The following is a 22413-nucleotide window of genomic DNA, read 5'->3' on the forward strand; positions in this document are numbered from 1 at the left end:
AGTAGAAGTTTGTGATTTTCAGGAAGTGTGATGTTTCTGTTTATTTTATGGGCTTTTGTAGTAGTTTTTCTTGGCTTTTAGTGTGTAAGAAGTACATTTTTTTTTTCATGTGTTTCTATTAATGTCTTTCATTAGCCAAACCTCTTTAGTCATATAATAAGAGAAGGGTATATTACAAAACACAAGAACTAATTGAATTTATAAATTAATGGCTGAGGTGACCTACAAAGGCAGTATTCCTTGGGTTGTGCAGTGGCAGGTCAGGCACAATCTTTTACAGTAACTAAGTCCTGTACTAAACCTTTAATTTACCTTTATTTATAGTTACTGTGGCTGCTCTTTGAGTCATTGTTTGAAACCATATTTTGATAACATTTGTCTCTGAAAGTAACAGAATATATGCAGAGATACTACTGTTCACATAAGCTCAATTTTTGGTGTATTTGTTATGTGTATGTGAGATAAGAGCCTTTCAATCAACTGTATTTGTGCATTTAGAACTGTACTTTATGTCCTTGGCACTTTATGCCCAGCCATTACTCTTTGTTTACATTCTTTGACAACAGTGGTGTTCTTTCAGATTTCGCTTCTCTTTACGTTATTCGTAGTGACTTACAATTGCTACCTTTTAATTCTTTGCAGATTTTGCTTGCTTTCAAAACACAATCATTTACTTTGCTTAAAATTTAATCTTTAAGTAATCATCTACTTGTATTAGAATAAAAACTTTAAAATTATGAAATCTCTTATTGAAACAAGGCTTTAGTGTTGTATGTTAATTGACCTTTTCGAGATCTGGTTGAACTTGGGAAGTTGTACTTCAGTATTCTCTAAGCAAACTCAGAAACTTAGAAAAAAAACAATTTAACATTATCCCTTCTTGAAGACTAAATGCAGGCTATTTTGCAGCTATAGTGAATTTAATTGTATCATTGGAATTACAGGTAATTGATTAATTGCCTTATTTGCTTTCATGGCATATGAATGATACGCTCTTGGAAGCCCATTTCTGAAGCTGAAACTTCTTATGCAGAGTACTAAGCAGGGCCATCCTATCTCATCTTAGAAGAAGGGCTAGAAAGACTAAAATCACTTTTAAGAGTAAAAAAATGACTATTCTCTGAGTTTTTTCTGTTATCCATTAGTAAAATTGTGATTTGTACTCCCCACTGCTGTCCTTACCTCAAGTATATTTAAGGTAGTTCTGGAATTCATGAGATATATAGCAGACATGCTCATTAGATCGATAAATAATGTGCAAGAGGAATCTTGCAGAATCTTGATTATTTTTCAGCCTTCCTTGTATATGCCAGTAATGGATGCATTTTCATTATGGTTGCAGAAGACTTGTAGTACAAAACAGTCAGTATCAGCCCCACTGAAGTGAGTGGACATATAAGGTACTATAGTCTTTTCAGAAAGTTTTAATTTTTCTACCCACCATCACTGATTATATTATTTAGTGCCATCGAACGATCAGTATGACACCTTCCTTAAATCAGGTAAACAGAAAAAAATTTGGAGCACCTTATGTATTGTAAGCACAATATGATATTTACCTACTGGTCTTCAAATGTATGTTATTCCTGGAATACTTCTGTTTTTCCACTCAAATGGGAACTAAGCTAAGGTGTATGTCAATAAGTTAGTACTAGATAGGAAAAAGTAATTATAAAAAACAGAATAACGACAGTCATTTTCTTGGGATGGTACTAGACACATCTAGTGTGTTCTTGGGACTCTTCTACAATCAAGAACTCTCACCTTGAAGGCAGTGCATATTAACTTGGAAACTGATGGCTAACTTTTGGGGCAGGTGTGAAGTGTTTAATTCTAAAAAGAAAATGAGCTAGATGTAGTTCAGGCAGCTGTTGTTGATATTTCTAGGATCAGGGCTTCTGAGTGAAAATGAGTTAATGATCCTTCAGGAGTATTGAATATATCAAAGTATGACAAAACAAAGTCATCAGAGAATGTGTGTAGACATTTTCTGTCTCTATTCAAGAGTTTCACAAAATGACAGAAGGACTGTCTGCAGCCTCTGTCAGGTTGTGCCTGCAATGTCATAAAACAGTTCCAGAACTGAGCTGATAAACTTTGTAGGAGATGACACCAGTAGCTGTGCATCTAATGGGCTTTTGCTAGTAAATTATCTTGACAAATGGCTTTGTTTCATCTTTCCCTTTAATTTGCTGCACAATACAAGAATGCAAAACTTGCCACCCTTGAGGGACAGTTTGTTCTGGGATCTGTGACTAGCCTTTCCCTTCTTAAGGAAACTAGGGTTACTATTTCATAGTACAGATTAATATTTTACTATGGTTTCCTTTAGCCAGTACTTGTGGTAGCACTCATCTTTAGGGAAGCCAGGGTGTATTTGTATTAGCATTCACTGGACTTCTCCAGCATCTTGTCAAGAGTCTTGAAAATAGTCAAGAGTCTTGCAAAATAGTACTGTAATCATGCAGCTGTTTTTTTTTTTTGTTTGGTTGGTTGCGGTTTTATTGGGTTTTGAGGGGGTTTTTTTGTTTGGTTTGTTTTTTGGGTTTTTTTTGAGGAGCCTTCTAATTTTCAACAGTATAGGATATATCTTATGTGGGATCCATAACCTTTTACTCTCAATTTGAGCTATCTGAAATTGTGGCTATATAGCTGATGGAGTGAGAGGCATTTTTAAAGGACAGTTCCTCCTGTCTTTTTTAGACATCATCCTGGTACTATTCATAACATATATGGGGTGTGAATAGCGCTACTAGATGAGAACCCCGTACACAATGTGCCTCAGACCATGCCTGTTTGAATGTAGAGTTTTCGTTTATACTGGAACAGATACGTTCACTTTAGATCATAAGCCAGCACACCACCTCTTCAGTGATTCTTGGGGGGAAGGATTATAAGGTGTGCATTGCTTCCATTCATGGAAGTATGTAAAAGAGCCTTAGTTTCAGTCTAAAAATTAGCATAATAGTCAAGTGGAACATGCTGTTCCCAGACTCCTGGAGATATTGTGTAATCATCTGATAGGATTGATGCTTCCTGTCTTATAGCAGTCCTGTTAGTGAAGCTGGAATATGTTAAAACTTAGTACTTGCAAAGAATATGAGGCGCAATGTGCAAATAATTAGTTATGATATTAATAAAAGAAAAATTATTTTGTATATTTGTTTAGTGAAATTCATTGCTAAATCTGTTTTTTATTTTCTTTTTAGAAGACTGTTGCTGACTAGCTTCATTCTTACATTCAAATACAGTTACTTGAAATCATTGGCTCAGAGTTGATTCAGACAGTACATGATTTTTTTAGGGTTTTTTTTAAAGTCAATAAATCAAGTAACAGCCTGTTGCACTGTTGTGTAGGCAAGGTAGGTGCCATCATCATCTCTCTTAGAGAAACAGATGATCCAGTCTAACTCTTGGTTTCATACTAGAATGTGTGTTAAGTAGGATAGAAAGAAATTTTATACAGTTGCCTACAGTATCTACAAATTTTTTATTGACCAGTTGTAATGCATTTCACAAGCCAATGGCTGGATTTTTATGAAGTACTTTTCAAGCTTCAGGTCTCATTTTGACTTCATATTTAACATAGCAGAAGAGACAATAATAGTCTTAAGTAAAAGGGGGGAAAGGGAATGCTAGAGGAGCTGACACACTGGTGTTTTATCCTGATATTTCAGGGGAGTATCTCTCAAAGAGCTTACAGTGCTCATTTTTTGAATTGTGTTTTCAGTGATCATCAGGAATAAACAGTACATTTCTTGACTCCTGTTTTGTTTTCTGTGTTAACTGCTACGAGACTTGGTTGCCATGGGCCTTTGTGAGTGCATCAGTTAAAAAAAAAAACCAAAACCTAAGATTGCTATGGTGTAGCACTGTACATATTAGATCAAATTAAAGAACTTTTAATAAACTCTATTTTTGCATAAGGAGAATGGAGTTGATTATGAACTTCTTGCATTTCAGTTGTAGACAATAGTTATGCTACCTTAAAATTATGTAACACTTTTTTCTGTCAAGTATTGTACAAGCTGGTAGACCTTTTTATGTTAAAACTTTCAGGAGCATAAAATCTTACATCATCCTTTTAATGTAAATTTATGCACTTCAGTTTTACAAAGTAGTCATTCCTGTAAGCATGTAGATTAAACTTTGTGCATATAGATTTTGGTTAGTGCTAATTGCACTGGGATATGGGTAGTAGAAGAGTGAAAACCAAGAACAGTTTGATTTAGAGAGAGGAACTGAATGAATTGCACTCCCTGCGCCTGGTTTTGCTGCCAGTCTCACTTCTAACCATTCCCTACCCATCCACACTCTTGTGTTACCACACTGAAAAATTAGTAGGTGGGTACGTAGGTACCTCCTGTACCTGTTCTTACCAACTTGTCTTTATTTGGTCTGCTTCGCTAAGAGATTCAGGAGGGAATAAAATAATCATCTGGCTGTTTACATTTTAAAGGCAAGGGAACTAGCAACTTCTTGCTTGAACTACAACATGGTGTAGTTGCATGGCTGTGTTTCTACATTTTCATTAATATTTTGTTTTGAATGTAAGAAAAGAGTAGGAGATTCTGATCCTTTATTTTTATTCTTCTTTATGCTGTTTGCATAGTGAAATGCTAAACTTGTGTTCTCTCCCTTTCAAAACAGATACAATCGAAAAAGAGATAAGAAAAATCTTCAATATTCCAAGTGAAAAAGAGACCAGATTGTGGAACAAATACATGAGTAACACTTTTGAACCTTTGAATAAACCAGATAGTACCATACAGGATGCTGGCTTATACCAGGGACAGGTACAGTGCAATACTTTTTATATGTTGGTTTGAGGGGTTTTTTTTTACCATGAAAGTGTAACCATACCCAATGAATTTTCCTTCTTTTTAAATGAAAATTGCCTCCTATTAGATTGGTTAGGGATAGAGGATTTTATAAACAGATTCGCCAAAATAGAAGTAGTCTTTGAGTGTATTTTCAGGATTAAAGATGAGTTTAACTCTCCTGGTGAATTAAAAATAAATGAATGTAATGCTTCTGACTTGGAATTTGGCAAAACTTGAAACAAGAAAAAAAAATGCTCCTAAGATCTGGAATATGTTCCTAAAATTAAACCCAAAATTTGAAGAACTTTTTAGGTACTCTAGAAGAATAATGTTTTCTACTCAAATTTCACTGTCCAGATTTTAGAATTTAAGAAAAAGTGAAAAGTTTTCAGGTAGAACTATGGAGATGAAAAAGCCTGAAAACCTGCTTTAGCATGAGGCTTGTATCATCACTTTAAAATCCCTTTCTGGGAGATTTTCTTACAAGATACTTTTTCTACCTTTTCTGATCAATGTAAAGAGCAAATACTGGATGCTAAAGCTACAGAAATATGAACTGCCTGAACAATTACATCATTGGAGTAACTTCAGATTATTACTTTGATTCTTTAGTCTTCAAATAGAATTGGGTATTTTTTCAGCAGCTGTAGTTCATGCTGTCATGCTACAAACATGAATGCATGAAATTCATTGGTAGTAATTGTAGGCAAGATTGTATTAAAAGTATTTCCTTTTGCTTTGAAATACTTGACTCTAACCTGCTTACAGCTGTATTTATGCTGCGCTTCTGTTTTCTTTTATGGCATGAAAGGTAAGTAATCAGTGAAGCAAAATAACAGCTTGAGTTATTGTGCCCTTTAGCTTCATGCTGCATGCACTCAGGTGATCTTAACAATGCAGAGATCCTGCTAAAAGAGCCCCTATTTCCTATTTGTGTCAAAGATGTAACTTGCAAATTGCCTCTATCCCAGTGAAACATTAACCTTGAAGTAAGCATGGTCTAATACAGCTATAAAAAGATCTTTAGGTGACATCTGTACTTTCAGAAAAACAAATATTGCTCAAAACCAAGTTTAACCATGGTTTCTGAAAATGCTACATGTGATAGACCATGTGTCAGTTGCACTTACTGACACACAAGTTTGTTATTTTTTTGCTGAGCCTCCTAATCTAATAATAGTTATTCTGACTATTAAAGTCCGTCTAACCTAATAGTTGTTTTTCTACTGTGTAATTCTAAACCAGGTGATTTAATGTTCTAAATTTATCAGTTGGTTTCTGAAGTGAGCCTTTAGGGGTTTCATTGAACTTTTAAGTCTAAATCTTCCTTTTGTTTAGTAGTTTCTGAGAGCCAGTGGAAGGCAATATGGCACAGTGTGCCTTTACAGCAGCATTCATGACCAAAGACAGCAGACTACTCTTTTCCAGAGAGAAAGCTAATTTTCAATGTCACGTCTTAGTGTATTCAGACTGAAAATGTGCTTACATCTTCAAGTGGCAGCATGACTTATGTATAAGGTTTTGGGCATAAGTACCTATGTGAATGTATGTCACTGTTTAGACACATTACAAGTACAGTATGACAGTTAATTAGCATCTTGAAACATCAGTGTGTAGTTATGCAGAATTAGTTGCATTGGAAATTTAGAGTTAGATTTTGTTTAAATACTGAATTTAATTGCTATTTCAAATGATCTGGCTATGCCAGCTGTCAATCCAGAAAGGCATGAGCTTTTTGTAGGTCCTGTGTCATATCTGCCAGCATAGGGCAGATATCTCAAATACCCAAAGGCGTTTCAAATGGCAGTTGATGCCTGTGTTTAGGACTGCGTGTTCTGTACTCCCTTTTGTACCAGTAACAACTTGACCAAAGTTAATTTCATTAGCCAATTGTCCTATTGGAAAATTAATATTAGATGAATACTTCTGCAAAAAATACAGGAATAACCAGACAGGTAGGACTTTAAGGCTATCAAGGCAGAAAGCAGTTTCATTTGGTTTTGTTGGGGTTTTATTCCTACTGATCCGTATTGTGTGTGATGCAGAATTCCTTCAGGAATATCCCTTCCTTAACAGGGCTGTTGTATAAACATGGGATTTCTATATATTCATAGATGCTGCTTAGGCATTGCAGGTTATCTTCTGACCTCTTGGAGAGGTAAGGTCTTGACATTATATCCATAGATTCTAGAGGCATAGAAGTATTAAGTGGCTTGCTTGAAGTTGCACAAATTAAGATGTGGGGAGAAAAAAGTGAATAGAGGAAAAGTAAGTGTAATTGAATATTCTTGAACCTCGGGGAATAGTAACTTAAACATCAGTCTTTCCCATCTCAGTCACATGTCAGGAAATCCATTAAAAAGATTGGAACAGAAAGCAATCTCCTGATTATTCTATGATTATTGAATTATGATTATATGATTATGATTGTTAAATCTCCTGATTATTCTAACTATTCTATGATTCTATTCTATTATTCTATATTTCAGTTTTCTTATTATACTTTTTGTGGTAGGTACTGGTGATAGAACAGAAGAATGAGGATGGATCGTGGCCAAGAGGTCCTTCAACTCCCAAGTAAGTTGAGAATTTAACTCATATAGTTACTCACTATAGCTTAACTATTTTCATATGTCATTTTGCTTAAAAAAAACCCAGCTGTTTTTAAAAGTGGCATTTTTAAAGTTGACCTTCAGATGTTTTAGCTGGAAACATGATGAGTAGTGTACTTGTTGTTAAGTGCTGCATACTGTAAAATATGACATGATGAGCTCCTGCATATACATTGCTTAATTTTGTTGATTTCAGCCAGTGATATACATTATTCTGCTCAAAATAGAGTAAAAGTTCATAGTAGAAAACTGCAAAACTTATTTATATTTCTTTAAAATTAATACAGGTATATATATTTAGAATTTTTCTTCTCTTTGAGTGTGCTCACGGGTAGTTTGTCCTTCTATCTTCAGAACACAATATTTACATATAAATATTATTTAAATTGCAGTGCACATTACCAGCATGTTGCTTTTGTTCTTTGTTGGGCTGTCATCAGTTAACACAGTACAATGTTTTTTTTTCTTTTCTGTTCTGCCTGCTGCCATTATCAGTAATACCTTGGTATTGCAAGTGGGTAGAAAGACTTGCATGTGGTTTCTCCAAAACTTTCTTAATCTTGTTTTCAGGGTCTGTATCATGTTCTATTGCTTTGCAATAATAGTTGGGACTAGTTACTAGAAAACTAACATGATCTCAGTCCAAATAGTTAACTGTGGGGTTTTTTCCCTTTGTTGGCTGATTCTCGAGCATATTTTTCACAAAAGGTTCTTTTAAGTTCCGTATTCCTTTTTATATTCTGCATTCATGTAATTAAGGTTCATTGTTGTTTTCAAGCATTTTTATAATATTACTGCTTATCATTTGAAGAACAGGGATTCTTTATCTTTGGTGTTTTATCTCAATCACTTTTATTAGAAACACTAGCTTCTATTAAGTTGTTTAATGAAGTCTGAGTTCAATTTTAGCTTAGTATGAACAGTATAATCTTGTTCAGCAAGATATTATGAAACAAAAAATTGGGAATGTAGAGCAGCAGAAAGAATGGGATGCAAAATACTTGTAGTTTAATCTCTGACCTTAAAAGCACCTAGCAGAAATATAAACTTGGAGTCAAATTTTAGATGTAGAGTTTGAAGGTTAAAAGAATTTAGATAATTGAATGTCTTGGGGTTTTTTGGAAGTTTTGGTAGGAAGATATTCTTGGTGATGGTACCTGCTTTTATTCTGCCAAATAGAATGGTAGGCAATTAGAAGCAGTATATAACTTAAAGAATGTCTCCTGGAAGACTTTTGATCTAGGAACAAGTAAAATGGTAATTGGAAATACTGGTGTCAGAGGAGGCTGTAAGTAAAGCAGAAAATGAGGATGTATAGTTTTAATGTGAAGCTAGGGTGTGTTTGTGAGGTTTGGCAGCTATCAGAAAGTTTGACTGAAATTTGGTATTCAAATGCATTATAGTAGTGGAAGGTTTGCAAAGTTCAGTGGATTCAAATAGAAACTATCAACACAGTAATTGTGACAGATTTTTACCGTTTAAAACTTTATGAAAAAATCTAATAAATATTTAAAGGGATAGAAATTGTAAACACTTGCTTTTGAGTCATCTGTGTGAGATGTGTTAGTTTGTCATCACAAATAGTGTACATCCAGATACCTTCCTACAGTCCTGTCATCGATCACAACCTTGTCTCACACCACATCCTGCTGAGGCTACTTTTTTGTAGTGCTTGTATTACAAAAGTAGAAATTGTAAACATAAATTCTGAGGCCAGGGGATAAAATGCCGTATTTAGAAAGGTCAAAATACAGAACATTGGAAAGGATGAAAGGTATATAATGCTTGAAAAGGGCAGGATCATTTCAGAACATCAGCTAAGCTTTTCACAGAATCACAGAACAGTTGAGGTTGGAAGACACCTCTGGAGATTGTCTAGTCCAATCTCATGCTCAAAGAAGGGTCAGCTAGGGCAGGTTCCTTGGGACTGTGTCCAGTTAGGTAATGACCATCTCCAGGGATGGAGGCTCCACAGCCTCCCTGGAAAACCTATTCCACTGTTTGATAACCCTCACTGTGAAACAAGATTTCTTGTAGTTAACTAGAACCGCCTGTGCTTCAGTTTGTGCTCGTTGGCTCTTCTCCTTACTGTGGGTACCACTGAGAAGGGGCTCGCTCCATTTCCTTTGTTCCCTCTCACTGGGTATTTATACAAGTTGCTGAGTTCACTCTGGAGCCTTCTCTTCTCCAGGCAGAACAGCCTCAGCTCTCTGGGTCACAGCCCCTCTCCATAGGTCAGATGCTGTCAGATTTGAGGCCACGTTCCTGACCTCTCACTGGACTTGCTCCAGTATGTCCCTGTCTCTCTGGTACTGGGGAGCCCAGAACTAAGCACAGCATTCCAGGGGTGTCTCACCAGTGCAGAGTGGAGGGGAAGGATCACCACCCTTGACCTGCTGGCAGTACTCTCTGCTCAGTGCAGCCCAGGAGGTTGTTGGCTGCCTTGGCCACAAGGGCACATTGCTGGCTCATGTTCTGTTTTTTGTCCAGGAGGACCCCAGGTGCTCCTCTGTCCAGTTGCTTTCCATCTGGTCACTGGCCTCTACACCCCAGTGCATAGTGGTGCCTGGGGTTGTTCTTCCCCAGGTGCAGCCCTTTGCATTTCCTTTGACTGAACTTCATGAGTTTCCTGTATTACTGTCTTTTCAGGGTTTATTATCCTTGTTTTGGTCTTTTGTTTGTTTGTTTGTTTGTTTTAAATGATGTGGGAGGATTTCTGCCAATGTTATGAAGTTTTCCCACAGGTATTGTGTTGAAAACTGTAAGAGCTGTGGATGAATTCTGTTCTTCCCTGTGCACAGGATTTAACAATGTAAACAGCCTTAAGCAAGCAGAAAAGGTGCACACCTCAGAGCAGTAGGATATCTTCTCTAAGAAACAAATGGACTTACTGTTAGGTTTTGGTCAAAACCAGACCTTTATGTATCTTACTCTGATTTCTTTCCATTTGTTAGACAACAGTTATACATCGAGTTCTTAAATTTAAAACTGTATTGCATTTGAATTTGGTTTAAATACAAAAGCTTCAAGTTTGTTTTGTAAAATTCAATCTCAGTTCAAAATGACTTGGTCAAATACTTTCTAAAATAATTACATGTTTGAATGTGCATGGTTTAACTTTTGTCTCAGATTGAAGTGGACTTAAAACTGCCTTCAGTTTTATACCTCTCTTATGGACAAAATCTGTGTATTTTACTACTTTGAAAGTGGTGTTCAAAGAAGAGGATTTAGATGGATAAAGGAAAACTATAGGAAAGCTTTATGAATGTTGGTTGGAATATATTTTCTTCACATGACTTCTTTTGTAAAAGGTTTATTAATAAAGCATTGAAAATAAATGTGAAAATATACTTGGGAAAAATTCCCTGTGTAAAAATGTTGATCTCCTTGAACAGTTTAGTTCTTGAAAGGTGCTTAAAAAAATCCTGAGCATGCAGAATTCTTCTCTTAATATGGTGATATTTATTTCAAAGCTTGCCAATGACAGCAGGAGCTTTATGCAAACAACTTGGAGTTGTGTAGGGCCCACAAAAACATGAAGGTGCATAAATTCCTTTCAGTATTCAGAGCTGTTTCCGTGCTTATCTGTAAGATTTGATCAGAAAAAGAAAAATACACATCAAGATAGTTGTGTATTGACTTTCAGAGGGTCTATGTGATTAAAATGATAAGTGTTCTTATATTTAAAAATAGTCTTAAACAGTGGGGATGAGTGATAATGCTATTACTTTTGGGAAAAAAAAAAAAAATTAATGGTCACTTAGTATTGTGCATAATATCCTGGAGGGGTTTTTAACTATCAATATTAGTAAGACAACTTTATTTAAATGGCTTCACACTGCTAGTAGCAAGTAACTTTGAATTATGTATCTTAATAGTTTCTGTATCTCATCTCAACATCCATTTATGTTTAAATGAAAAATTATTAAAATTTCCATAAACTGAAAACATTTTTTTTAGAGCAGTGGCCTGTGACTTTTTTGTTGTTGTCGTTGATTTGTTTGCTTCTTAATAGCTCTATTTCTTCAACATGATGTAAAATTTCAAAGTATTGTGAAGCATTTCAAGTTTTAAAAGACGAATTCTGAGGGCTGCATGTCCTGGGTGATTTTAGTTCTGTGCCCACTTTTTAAAAAATACTTCTTTTCCATGCTTGTTTATGTGCATTGTTCATTTGTTGGCTTTCTTTCATAATTTTTAATATGTCAGCCTTTTTATCTAATTTATCATTTTCATATTTTTAAAGGTCCCCAGGTGCATCCAATTTTTCAACTTTACCAAAGATCTCTCCATCTCTATCAAATAATTATAACAACATGAACAACAGAAAGTAAGCAATATACCTTAAAACATTATTTAATTTAATTGCCCCAGTGTGACATAACCAAATTTTGATGCTTTATAACTCCTAGCTTAAGGATTTCTATTTGTTTTGCAATATTTGGATGGTGAATGGTTACTGGTCACTATCTCATAGTGTAGGTATTGTTAAAGCATGATACCAGGAAATGAAACGCAGTTAAAGATATTTGGTAGCTCTTAGTGTTCAGTAGTGTAGACGCTAAAAAGAATGTTGAGTGTTGCAAGAAAATACAGAAAGATTTCGTTTAGAGTTTATCATGCTAAAAATACATTGTTGCTATTAACCTGCCTGAATTTAGATGGACTGCTTACGTTTCTGGTGGTCAGATTTTCCCTTACTTAATGATAGTAAGGTATTTTAGCAGCATATGTGATATCACACATTGATTTGAGGCCGCTAAAACTGAAATATTTCAGCTATAATGGTTTAGTGATTATAGCCATTGATGAATTATCAGCAACTCAACTTCTGTCTTAATGCCAGGAGTTTTGAGAGAGATCAGGCTGACAGGTGTGCTTGAATATTACAATAATCAGAGGTTTAGTTGAACAGACTTCTCACTTTTAAGGGTTTTCTCCTTTATATTCCAAATCAGAAGTTTAATAGAGAAGAGTTTCCATATTCTAGTGGCCAGCTTTGTGTGTAATTTTTTTATTGTACACTACTGTAAAAAAGTTGAATATAGAAAAACATGAAATTATTTCACTTTAACAGATAATGGAGCATCTTTCAAATGCTTGAAATCAGAGAGCAGTCATCTTTAATGCAAGCTGGGGGAAATCAAAGAGGCATATTCTTACAATTCATTCAAATTTAAAATATTTTTCCAAACGTGCATTTTGTCATCAAACATGAAGATGTTAAATATTAAAAAGGTGACATAAGCAGCTGAATAGTTGAAATCTATGTATTTAACTGCCGCCTATTGTACTCTGTCAATGTGTAGTAAATAAAATGTATATTGTATCTATGACTGTGTGAAGAATTATTTGACTGGAGCTTAGCCTCCAGCTGAAAACTAATGTCTCCTTCCCCCATTGCTTATGCAAAAGAGAGTTGTAATGCCAGAACCAAGGCTTAAGAGTTATTTTTTCCTATGGAGCCGCTGTTTTAAATTAAGCCAGCAAGGCTTTTTTCTTCTTCGTTTTCTTCCTTTTTTTTTTTTTTTCCCTTCTTTTTTTTTCTTTCCTTAATGTTAGCTTCTCTTTAGTGCTGCTGTCATTATTTTTAGGAAACACTTATGAAACCTATTGCCAGCTCTTGCAGCTTTTAAAGATAGTTTCTTCACTTGTTTTAGCTTGTTTTTACTTCTGGATTTATTTTGGAGCCAAATAGGAGCTTTTATAATGTAAGGTAAAAGTCTGAGATTGGTTTTGTTTGTTTAATTTGAGGGTTTTCAACAGAAATACATGTTTAAAAGGAAGTGATACGAAATTCAGATGTGGTAAGAAATTGGTCCTTTAAAGTGCCTTAATTATAACTTAAGGATTTGTAAATGAAAGACTAGGCACATGTTATCTGTAATGTTATGGAATACCATCCTTTTTCCTCTTGTAACTGAAACCACTGTATATCTGGGTATTATGTAAGGCAGATATTCGGTGAAGTACATGGTTTTCCTTACAGTGTAATTATCCAATTATGATGAGTTTAAAATAAATATTAAAAAAAATCACAAATTCATAATTCACTACAACATATAATACAGAAGAATCTTGAGCAGCGCTTCTATCAGAATACAAGTTCAAGATGAAGTACTTCAGTGGTAGAGAAGTCATATCCATTAATATACCATGTACTTAAAGTACGTACTGTTGCATTAAGAATTTTTGGCTTCAAAAGATAAGTGGAAAGATATATCTCTGTATTGTGTTGTATCATTCTTGGTTAAGATCAGGCTTCTTTTCATTACTTTCTTAATTAACTACTTAACGACAGCTTTGCTTGGAATTTATTTTCATGTTTCTGCCTTACTTTCTCTTACATTCCACACCATCTTCAGTATGACATTGAAATTGCACATTTGTCGCTTTCCATGATCCATTGGTACCTCCATGTGGACATGAGGTGCTGTGACTCTAAAAGAAATAACATTTTTTTTTAAGATAATTTTAGCTGACAAAATTCATTTGTAAGGCAGAAAAAGGCAAACAATAGGTTGTGTAGTAATAGTCATACATGTTGCAAGCCTGGTTTTGCAATTATTAGAGCTTGGCTATAGAGTACATATTTTGTTAAAACTCTTTAAAGTATCATGTTTCTTTATATGGTGCACATTTATTTAATACTTGTATAATTCAGAAAATATTCTAAGTAATAGTAAACCTCAAATTGGTAAATACTTAATTGTGTGTTGAGCTAGTTATACGTTAGATAATAGAAACAGCTTGTGCAAATTTTATCAGGTCCAAAGCCTTCATTTCTATAAATGTGAATTTCCATTTGGAATGAAGGATTCAAAGTAACTGATCTTTGATGTTCTTTTGCCTTTACAGGTGATCTTGTTGAAAGAATAACATAGGAGGATTAGCATAATATGTGTTAGTGGGTTCAGAGGAGCAGGGAGAGACACACAACATTTAGGTCTTACTGGAATTTCTGTTTATTGCTGTTATAAAGCGATACATTTCATATCACATGATATTTTTTTTAATTATGTGGGGAGGGGATTAAAAGCAGTTGAACAGGGGTTTTGGTTGGGAAGTAATTGAAAATTTGCTTTGTGTTCTTCATTTGTAACCATTGTTTCAGGCTCCTAAAATGACTTGCTTCATCATTCAGTAGTGTCAGCTTTTCAGAAGAAGAACAGCTGGCAGCTCTGTTCACATGCATGGTATTTTTCAATATGCTTATTTCAAGAAGTATAAATGTTAATTACATCACCTGTAGAAACAGTTTCTTTGTGTTGCACCAGACACGTAGGCAAATATTACGAGGAAGGTGTTTTTTTACTTTATTTAAATGGATTATAATATTATCTTTTGCTCTTTAAACAATTCTCATGAACCATAACAAAGACAGTAGTCTTTGTATAGTGACGTGGGTCTCTCCTGCGGCTTCAGGCATATCTAAAAATTGATATAACCCAATTATGGGTTTGTTAAAACGTCTGGTCACAAAAACGCACTGGCCACGCATTAAAGTCATTGAAATATTACAGAGCTCAGTAAGTGTTCCAAACTTTTAATTCTCTGGGTTCATTCTTGCAGTTCAAATTCCTTTTGCATCACCTGTTGTTGGTATATGGAATTCCCCTGTCAAATCATGTCCTTTTTAAAGCTACTGATGCTTTTCCAAGCTTCTCTGTTCCAAATCCACATTTCCCAGAACTCCCCACTACGCAGTGAGTGCTCTGGGTTCATCAACATCTGAAAGGTGCCTTGAGGTTTAAAGGCCAGGGTACAGGCAATCCATAAAAGTAATTTCAAATATGGCAAATGCAACTCAAAATTTATAGATCTATGGATAATAAAATGTCATTAGGAAATCTCCCTTTGCCATTCTTACTACTTCAGGAACTAAATAAAGTGTTCTGAAGACAGTTTATTTTTTTCAAGTTTTGCTGTATTTCTTAAGCAGCAATTTCTTCTATGAGCCATTAGTGTCTTCTTTCTGTTATTGCCCTTAATTAAACACCCCATTCTGATACTACCCCTCTGCTTTTCCATAGTTTCTTCATTAATCTGTAGCAACTTTCTGGAGGTGTTGCAGGAAAAGCAGATGGAGGCTGAGGACATGTTATCACAAGTTATTTTTTCTATGGCATTTCTGTTTGAATTAAGTTCATGAAGACTTGCCTTGCATCTTTACTTGCTTTTTATTGTTAGCCACTTGCTACTGACCAGCAGTAGTACTTTGGTTTTTGTTCAGTCTCAAAAGCATGAAAAGCAGAGGCACAATGTAGTTTAAAAGAAAATAATTCTTCCAGAAAAAATGAAGTTTGTGCACTGATAAAGCTGTACAGAGACATGTAGTCTCCTGCACATAGGAGCCACTGTATTTTGCAGGATGTGTTTTGATAAAGTATCCCATCTGAAAGAAAAATATATGAATAGACCTGACTCACGGGATGAGTGTGGTAACCACATTCTGTAAACCACTCACACATACTTCTGTGGACCAGTACAGAAGATGAAAGAGCTCAGAAATACTTTCCCTTTTGAGAAGTAAATTCTGACAATTTGTAGCTTAAAGCAAACCATCATTGGGGATCTATCTGTATTACAATTATCTTGAATTAAATTATCGTGATGTTACTCAGCTTATTTGAGGAAGTCTTTCACATGATCGCACTATAGCCGAAAGACACTGATTGCATTTCCTAGCTTTCTGTTGTCCCTCTTAAAGTGGCAGTTTGTGAAGGGGGAGAGATGCAGAACAGGAAAAAGAAGGGGAGTGAATATCCTCAAGGAAAGTACATTCAATCATTTTATTACCCCCACATCTCCTAAATTCCCAAAAGAGATTTCACTGTGTGAAAATTGTAATATTTGAGTCAGGTAAGAAAGGTGGTAGGAAGCAAGCAGAACTGGAAGTATAAGCTTATTGTGCACATTCTAAGCATGCATTTCTATTGGTGCTGTGCACTGTTGGAATCACAGAATCACAGAATCCCAAGGGTTGGAAGGAACCTCAAAAGATCATCTAGTCCAACCCCCCTGCAAGAGCAGGGTAACCTAGAGTACATCACACAGGAACTTGTCCAGCCAGGCCTTGAATATCTCCAACGCAGGAGACTCCACAACCCCCCTGGGCAACCTGTTCCTGTGCTCTGTCACTCTCACAGTAAAGAAGTTTTTCCTGATGTTCACATGGAACCTCTGATGCTCCAGTTTACACCCATTACCCCTTGTCCTATCACTGGACATCACTGAGAAAAGCCTAGCTCCATCATCCTGACACTCACCCTTTACACATTTGTAAACATTGATGAGGTCACCCCTCAGTCTCCTCCTCTCCAAGCTAAAGAGACCCAACTCCCTCAGCCTCTCCTCATATGGGAGATGTTCCACTGCCTTCATCATCTTTGTGGCTCTGCGCTGGACTCTTTCAAGCAATTCCCTATCCTTCTTGAACTGAGGGGCCCAGAACTGGACACAATATTCCAGATGCGGCCTCACCAAGGCAGAGTAGAGGGGGAGGAAACCTCTCTTGACCTACTGACCACACCCTTTCTAATGCACCCTAGGATGCCATTGGCCTTCTTGGCCACAAGGGCACATTGCTGGCTCATGGTCATCCTCCCATCCACCAGGACCCCCAGGTCCCTGTCCCCTTCACTACTTTCCAACAGGTCAACCCCCAACCTGTACTGGTACATGGGGTTGTTCCTCCCCAGATGCAAGACTCTACACTTGCCCTTGTTGAATTTCATCAAGTTTCTCCCCGCCCAACTCTCCAGCCTGTCCAGGTCTCACTGAATGGCAACACAGCCTTCTGGTGTGTCAGCCACTCCTCCTGGAATGGGTCGGGGTTGGCTATATTGCGGAGGCTGCACTGGCACCGGTGGCAATCTTGTGCTTTTTCTTACTGGAGGAACTGAGGCTTGCTATCTGAAGTGGATTGGGGTTGATTGCAATAGCTGGACTGCAGGTGCAAAAGGAGATGGAAGATAATTTTCCCTGAAGATGACTAATGCATGGGTGAACCAGAGGTTAATGTTAGGGAAGGGTTGACCAAGAAGCAAGCTTGAAGGGTCTGTGGGCCCTGCATTTCAAAAAGTATCTTGTGTAAACTAAGGTGAAGCATCTAAGCTGCGACTAAGCTGAACAGGAAAACTGACTTTAAAATTATTTTTCATGGAGAATGACCAGTAAAAACAATGCAGCTTAGGTTGTTTGGGGGCAAGCCAGAAAGCAGAGAAAATGCATGTATATGGAGAAAGGAAGGATTGATAGAAGAGTCAACTATTAAAGAGAAATTATCAGATAGAAAAGTTTGAGAACAGCAGTTTTATGGATAGTGAGGCTAAAAAATACACAGATTTCTGAGGCCATTGAAAGAGGGAAAAATTTCTTCCCCTTCTGTTTGAAATTTTCAGTATCTCTTCTAATTGAAACAAAACAACTGTTATTCATGAAAAGTGAGTAATTGTGCACTGAGGAGACAGTTGGAATTCAGTTGGATGTAAAGAGTGTGATGCTGTTCAGGAATAATGGCTGGAGTGTGCCAGCGGGCATTTGCATCCTCAGATTTTTGCAATTATAAATCTTGATTATTTATCAGGATTGATTCTTTGAGTGTTTTTCCTTGTCATTCTTAGCAATTGTCTTCCAAATTTTTGTTAAAGTGGCTTCTAATGTGAATAATGCTTAGTGACTGCAGAAATACTCTTGATCTTTAGCCAGAAGTAACTATCACACAGATTTTGTTACGATCAGTGCCTGAAATCGTTTATGTTTAACCTCTAATTGTCTATTTGGATGGGTTTTGTTGCATCTGTAGTATTACAGAGCATCCTCTTACAAGATTCATTTGCCTTTCTAGTGTTCTCAGATATGCTTACTTTACTGTTTTTTGAGGGTTATTCTATATTTAGCATTTGCATGATTTCATCTGGAAACAAACTGCTATAAATCTTACCATTTTACCTATTTCATTCTTCTCCAGTTTCTCCAAGCAGACGCATTATAGAGATTTATAATGAAGTTGTTAGAAGACATTTTGCGCATTCTTTTACCTCTCAAGGCTTTCCTGCATTTGCATGCTGAATTGTGCTGTCCTAGCAAGGAAGCTATAAATAGACTGTCTGATGCAGTGAGGCAGCTATGCCACAGTGGCCTTGGAAATCTCAGCTTTCACCTGTAACTCTGCATTCCTATTCCCACCGACCTCACTCTTGCAGTAGCAGGATGCAAAAGGGATGTAAATGATTGATTGCTGCTGGTGGTGTCTAAAGTCTGAGTGTATTAAATTTGATGGAGCAATGAAGAATAGAGTAAGCTGTGAAGCTGATCCTATCAAAAAGGGGTAGGGATTACTGATTGCAGTTACTGCAGTACAATAGATTTTGGGGTTTTGCACAGGTGACTTTTAAATTGAAATTAATGTTATTGCCAAAGTTAAATGCTTCTTTAAATCATTGTTCATAGAAGTTACTTTAACATTTTTAATAATTTAAGTTTATAAGGTACTTGTATATATTGAAGCACTATAGAGTACGTGTTTACATTGTGAAAGATGTTTCTTTTTTTTACAGTGTGAAAAATTCAAATTATTGTCTCCCATCATATACTGCTTATAAGAATTATGATTATTCAGAGCCAGGAAGACACAATGAGCAGCCAGGCCTGTGTGGCCTGAGTAACTTGGGGAATACATGTTTCATGAATTCAGCAATTCAGGTATGTACTTTAGAATAAAATAAGCTTGTCTTATTACTTGGAAACTAATATCTTGTTATTTTTTGTCATGTTTGGAAATTAATAGTAAGAAACTATTAATTAGCAGGATACAATTAAAAGTGAGGAAATAATTTCTATACTAGAAAAGTTGATTTACATAGCTGCATTCATGGTTTCCCCTGGGTTTGTATAGTGATCAATGTTAGCTATTTGACAGCATTATACAGGAGTGAACCATAAAATGGGATTCTTTGCTTTTTGTAATGATTGCTATGCATGCATGTTGCAAAAAATTCTTTTTACTTTTCAGATGCAGTTGAGTAGACGGTAATGCTGAAGTGTCAAAAATAGATGACCAGTGGATCACTAGGCCTTTATTTCTAACTAATTATCATGTACTTCTAGTGTGCAGGTTAACATGCAGGGGGCCTTTGAACATATTTCCTTTTGACCTTTCCCTTTTGAATAGATTCTATTTCAAGGATGAGATATTTTACAGAAATGTATAATAGCTTGTTTCTTTGCTATGATTGCAAGAGAAATACTAGTATACCTAGTATTATTCTTACCAAACCAAAAAACCCCTTTGTCCTTTTAAGTGGAAGTTGCAGTGGTAGATTGATCAGAAAGAACTAGTTGTTTAATTTGGTTTCATTTAGTTCTGGAACTTGTGTTTTGTCTTCAAAGCAGTCTTATGTCAAAAACATGGAGAGTGTATTTAAGTTCTCACTCACATTCTTTTCCTGCTGAGCATAAAGATACTAGATCCTAATCGAGCATACTTCATTGTTAATCTCTTCCTTTGTCATCAAACAGTTTTGTCGTGGTTTAAGCCCAAGCTGTAAATCAGAACCACGCAGTCTACTGCCTCCCCCCCCCCACCTTTCTTCCCTCCGGTTCTGGAGGGACGGGGAGGAGAATCAAAAGAATGCAGCTCCCACGGGTTGAGATAAGAACAGTTTAATAACTAAGGTATAACACAAATCACCACTGCCGCCACCAACAATAACAACGACAAGAGAAATAACAAGGGAAGAGAACACGATACCGCCCGCCGGAAAAGACAGCCCGGCCGAAAAAGGGACGTGCCCTTCCGGGTAGCTCCCGGTTACATCCCCTGGGCATGACGTGCTGTGGTATGGAACACCTCCTTGGCCAGTCTGGGTCAGGTGTCCTGTCCCCGCTTCCTCCCGGCCCCTCCTCCTCCCTGGCAGAGCATGAGACTCACAAAGTCCTTGGTCAGTCTAAACATCGGTGTTATCAGTTTTTTGTTCCCAAGCCAAAAGTCAAAAACACAGTGCTGCAACAGCTACTAAGAAGGAGAAAAAAAACCAAAAAACTGACTGCCACTGCTGAACCCAGAACAAGTTTCCAACTTGTGTTTGTGATTTTGTTGGGTAAAATGAAATTTAAAAAAAAAAAAAGTATCTCTTATTTAGATATATATCCTGTGTATACAGTCAGAGAATAATTTGGGTTAGAAGGGACCCCAGAATGATCATGGATCCCACCTCTTCTGAGAAGAATCTGGCTTCACTTCTCTGTAGCCTCCCATAATATAGGGGCAGACAGCCACGAACTTTCCCCTTAGTCATGTCTTCTTCAGGTCAAACAAACACATATACCTCCCAGCCTTTCTTTGTATGTTTTTCTCCAGCCCTCAGCCATGTTGGTGTCCCTCCTCTTTCTTACACTGGGGAGCCCTAAACAGGACAGTGCTGCTGTTCCAGGAGCAGTCTCACAGGTGCCAAATAGAGGGGAAGACCTGCTTTGCCTTGCTTCTAGCTACTATTGCTAATAAAGCCCAGCTTGCAAGTGGCCACCTTTCCCACAGGGATGCACTGCTGGCTCTTCCACATTTCAACAGAAAAGGATCATTGGGTCATATTATGCAAAGCTGCTTTGTGGCCGGTCAGCCCTCAGCCTGTAATAGTATACGGAGTTATTCCATGGTTATTCCATACTTATTTATATAAGGCATCCATAAAATTCAGTTTATTCTTGTTTCTAAAAATGTTTTCATGAGGATACTTAAAGAGAAGTTGAACAGTGCAGGAAGTAATTAATTGTATTTTTTTTTTTAGTGTGCTGCATGATAGAGGGCTAAACCAGAAGGGGGAGGGACGTACATTTTGCAGCATCCATTCTAAACAAAAAAGCTACATGTAACCTCTTTTCATTACTGAATTGCCTCATGATGCTGCTGTAAAGAAAAACAAAACAAAAGCCAAGAATGTATTTGTCTCTAGCATATAAACAAGAGTTGTCTTTTAAAAGTTGAATTAAAAGAATATTCTTAGTACATAGTGGATTTTTTTTCTTATGATGCCACACTATTCTTCATGCTAGACTGATTAAAAAACCCAGGATAATTTTGATTACTTACTCAAACTTTTGTTTAACTGGTATGCATGAATTTGCATATATGTAGATTTGAAAGTAACCTTTTAAGTGAGAAGTACAGGCATGGGTTATTGCTGTTAGGTATCTTACACGGCTTGACAAACTTGCTGCAGTTCACATCAGTATCCTGTTTTGCTACCTGGATTTAATTCTCAAGTCTTACCTGGATTTAATTCTTACCTGGATTTAATTCTTAATTTTTAAGTGTATTCTAAATAGATCAGCTTTGACTTAATTGCTTTTCAGTTATATCTAGGGAATGAAGTGTTCAAATAAATTCTGAGAAACTGTAGTTGAAATTAAAAAATAGAATCTTGCTGAATTCATGAGACAGTGCTCTGGGTAAGAAAATTAGGTGATTATTGGGCAGAGCAGCTTTTAGTTTGGCATGGTACCTTTAGTATGTTATGTCCATGATGGTGTTTTTTCAAATGCATTATTTGGCAAGGAAGTGTAAAATATCTTTCAGTTCCACCTACAGTATCTCTCAAAGAAAGTATGGTCCAGATTTTAATGTTATTGAAGAAATCCATGGAAGTGCTGTTTAATGATAGAATTACATGTTTTGCTTTTAACATTTCTCGCATGCTTCCAGTTCTACTGTCTTCTTTTTTCTTGCCACCACTGAACTTCTGCCTTTTTTCCAATTACACCAAAAGCATACATTTCACTGCACTAATTTGCCATTAATTTCACCTCGTACTGTTATTGGAGTAGCAATGGATTATTCTGGCTAGAGATGTAATACCTCTGGCTGACACACTCTGATCACATTTGATCTTGTTTAATCTTGGAGGCAGCAAAGGGATGGGCCTGGAGAATACATGGATGGCAGACTAGGGAATTCTGCTTGGGCAAATTAGGTGCTG

General features: G+C 36.4%; 1 protein-coding gene across 7 annotated transcripts in view; it reads left to right on the forward strand.

Moving 5' to 3' along the window:
* USP15 (ubiquitin specific peptidase 15) overlaps positions 1-22413 on the forward strand; it is a 63317-nt gene that overhangs the window by 23599 nt on the left and 17305 nt on the right. For 6 of the 7 annotated variants that reach the window (XM_080615940.1, XM_080615941.1, XM_080615942.1 and 3 more), the window contains exons 5-8: positions 4651-4796; positions 7339-7400; positions 11682-11765; positions 18997-19141. In XM_080615940.1, the coding sequence (XP_080472066.1) occupies positions 4651-4796; positions 7339-7400; positions 11682-11765; positions 18997-19141 (437 nt within the window). Of the gene's footprint in view, positions 1-4650; positions 4797-7338; positions 7401-11681; positions 11766-12512; positions 13827-18996; positions 19142-22413 lie in introns of those variants that run through there. The other variant, XM_080615946.1, reaches the window with a different exon arrangement.

The sequence above is a fragment of the Psittacula echo genome (assembly GCF_963264785.1).
Source record: "Psittacula echo genome assembly, chromosome: 1".
Classification (NCBI taxonomy): domain Eukaryota; kingdom Metazoa; phylum Chordata; class Aves; order Psittaciformes; family Psittacidae; genus Psittacula; species Psittacula echo.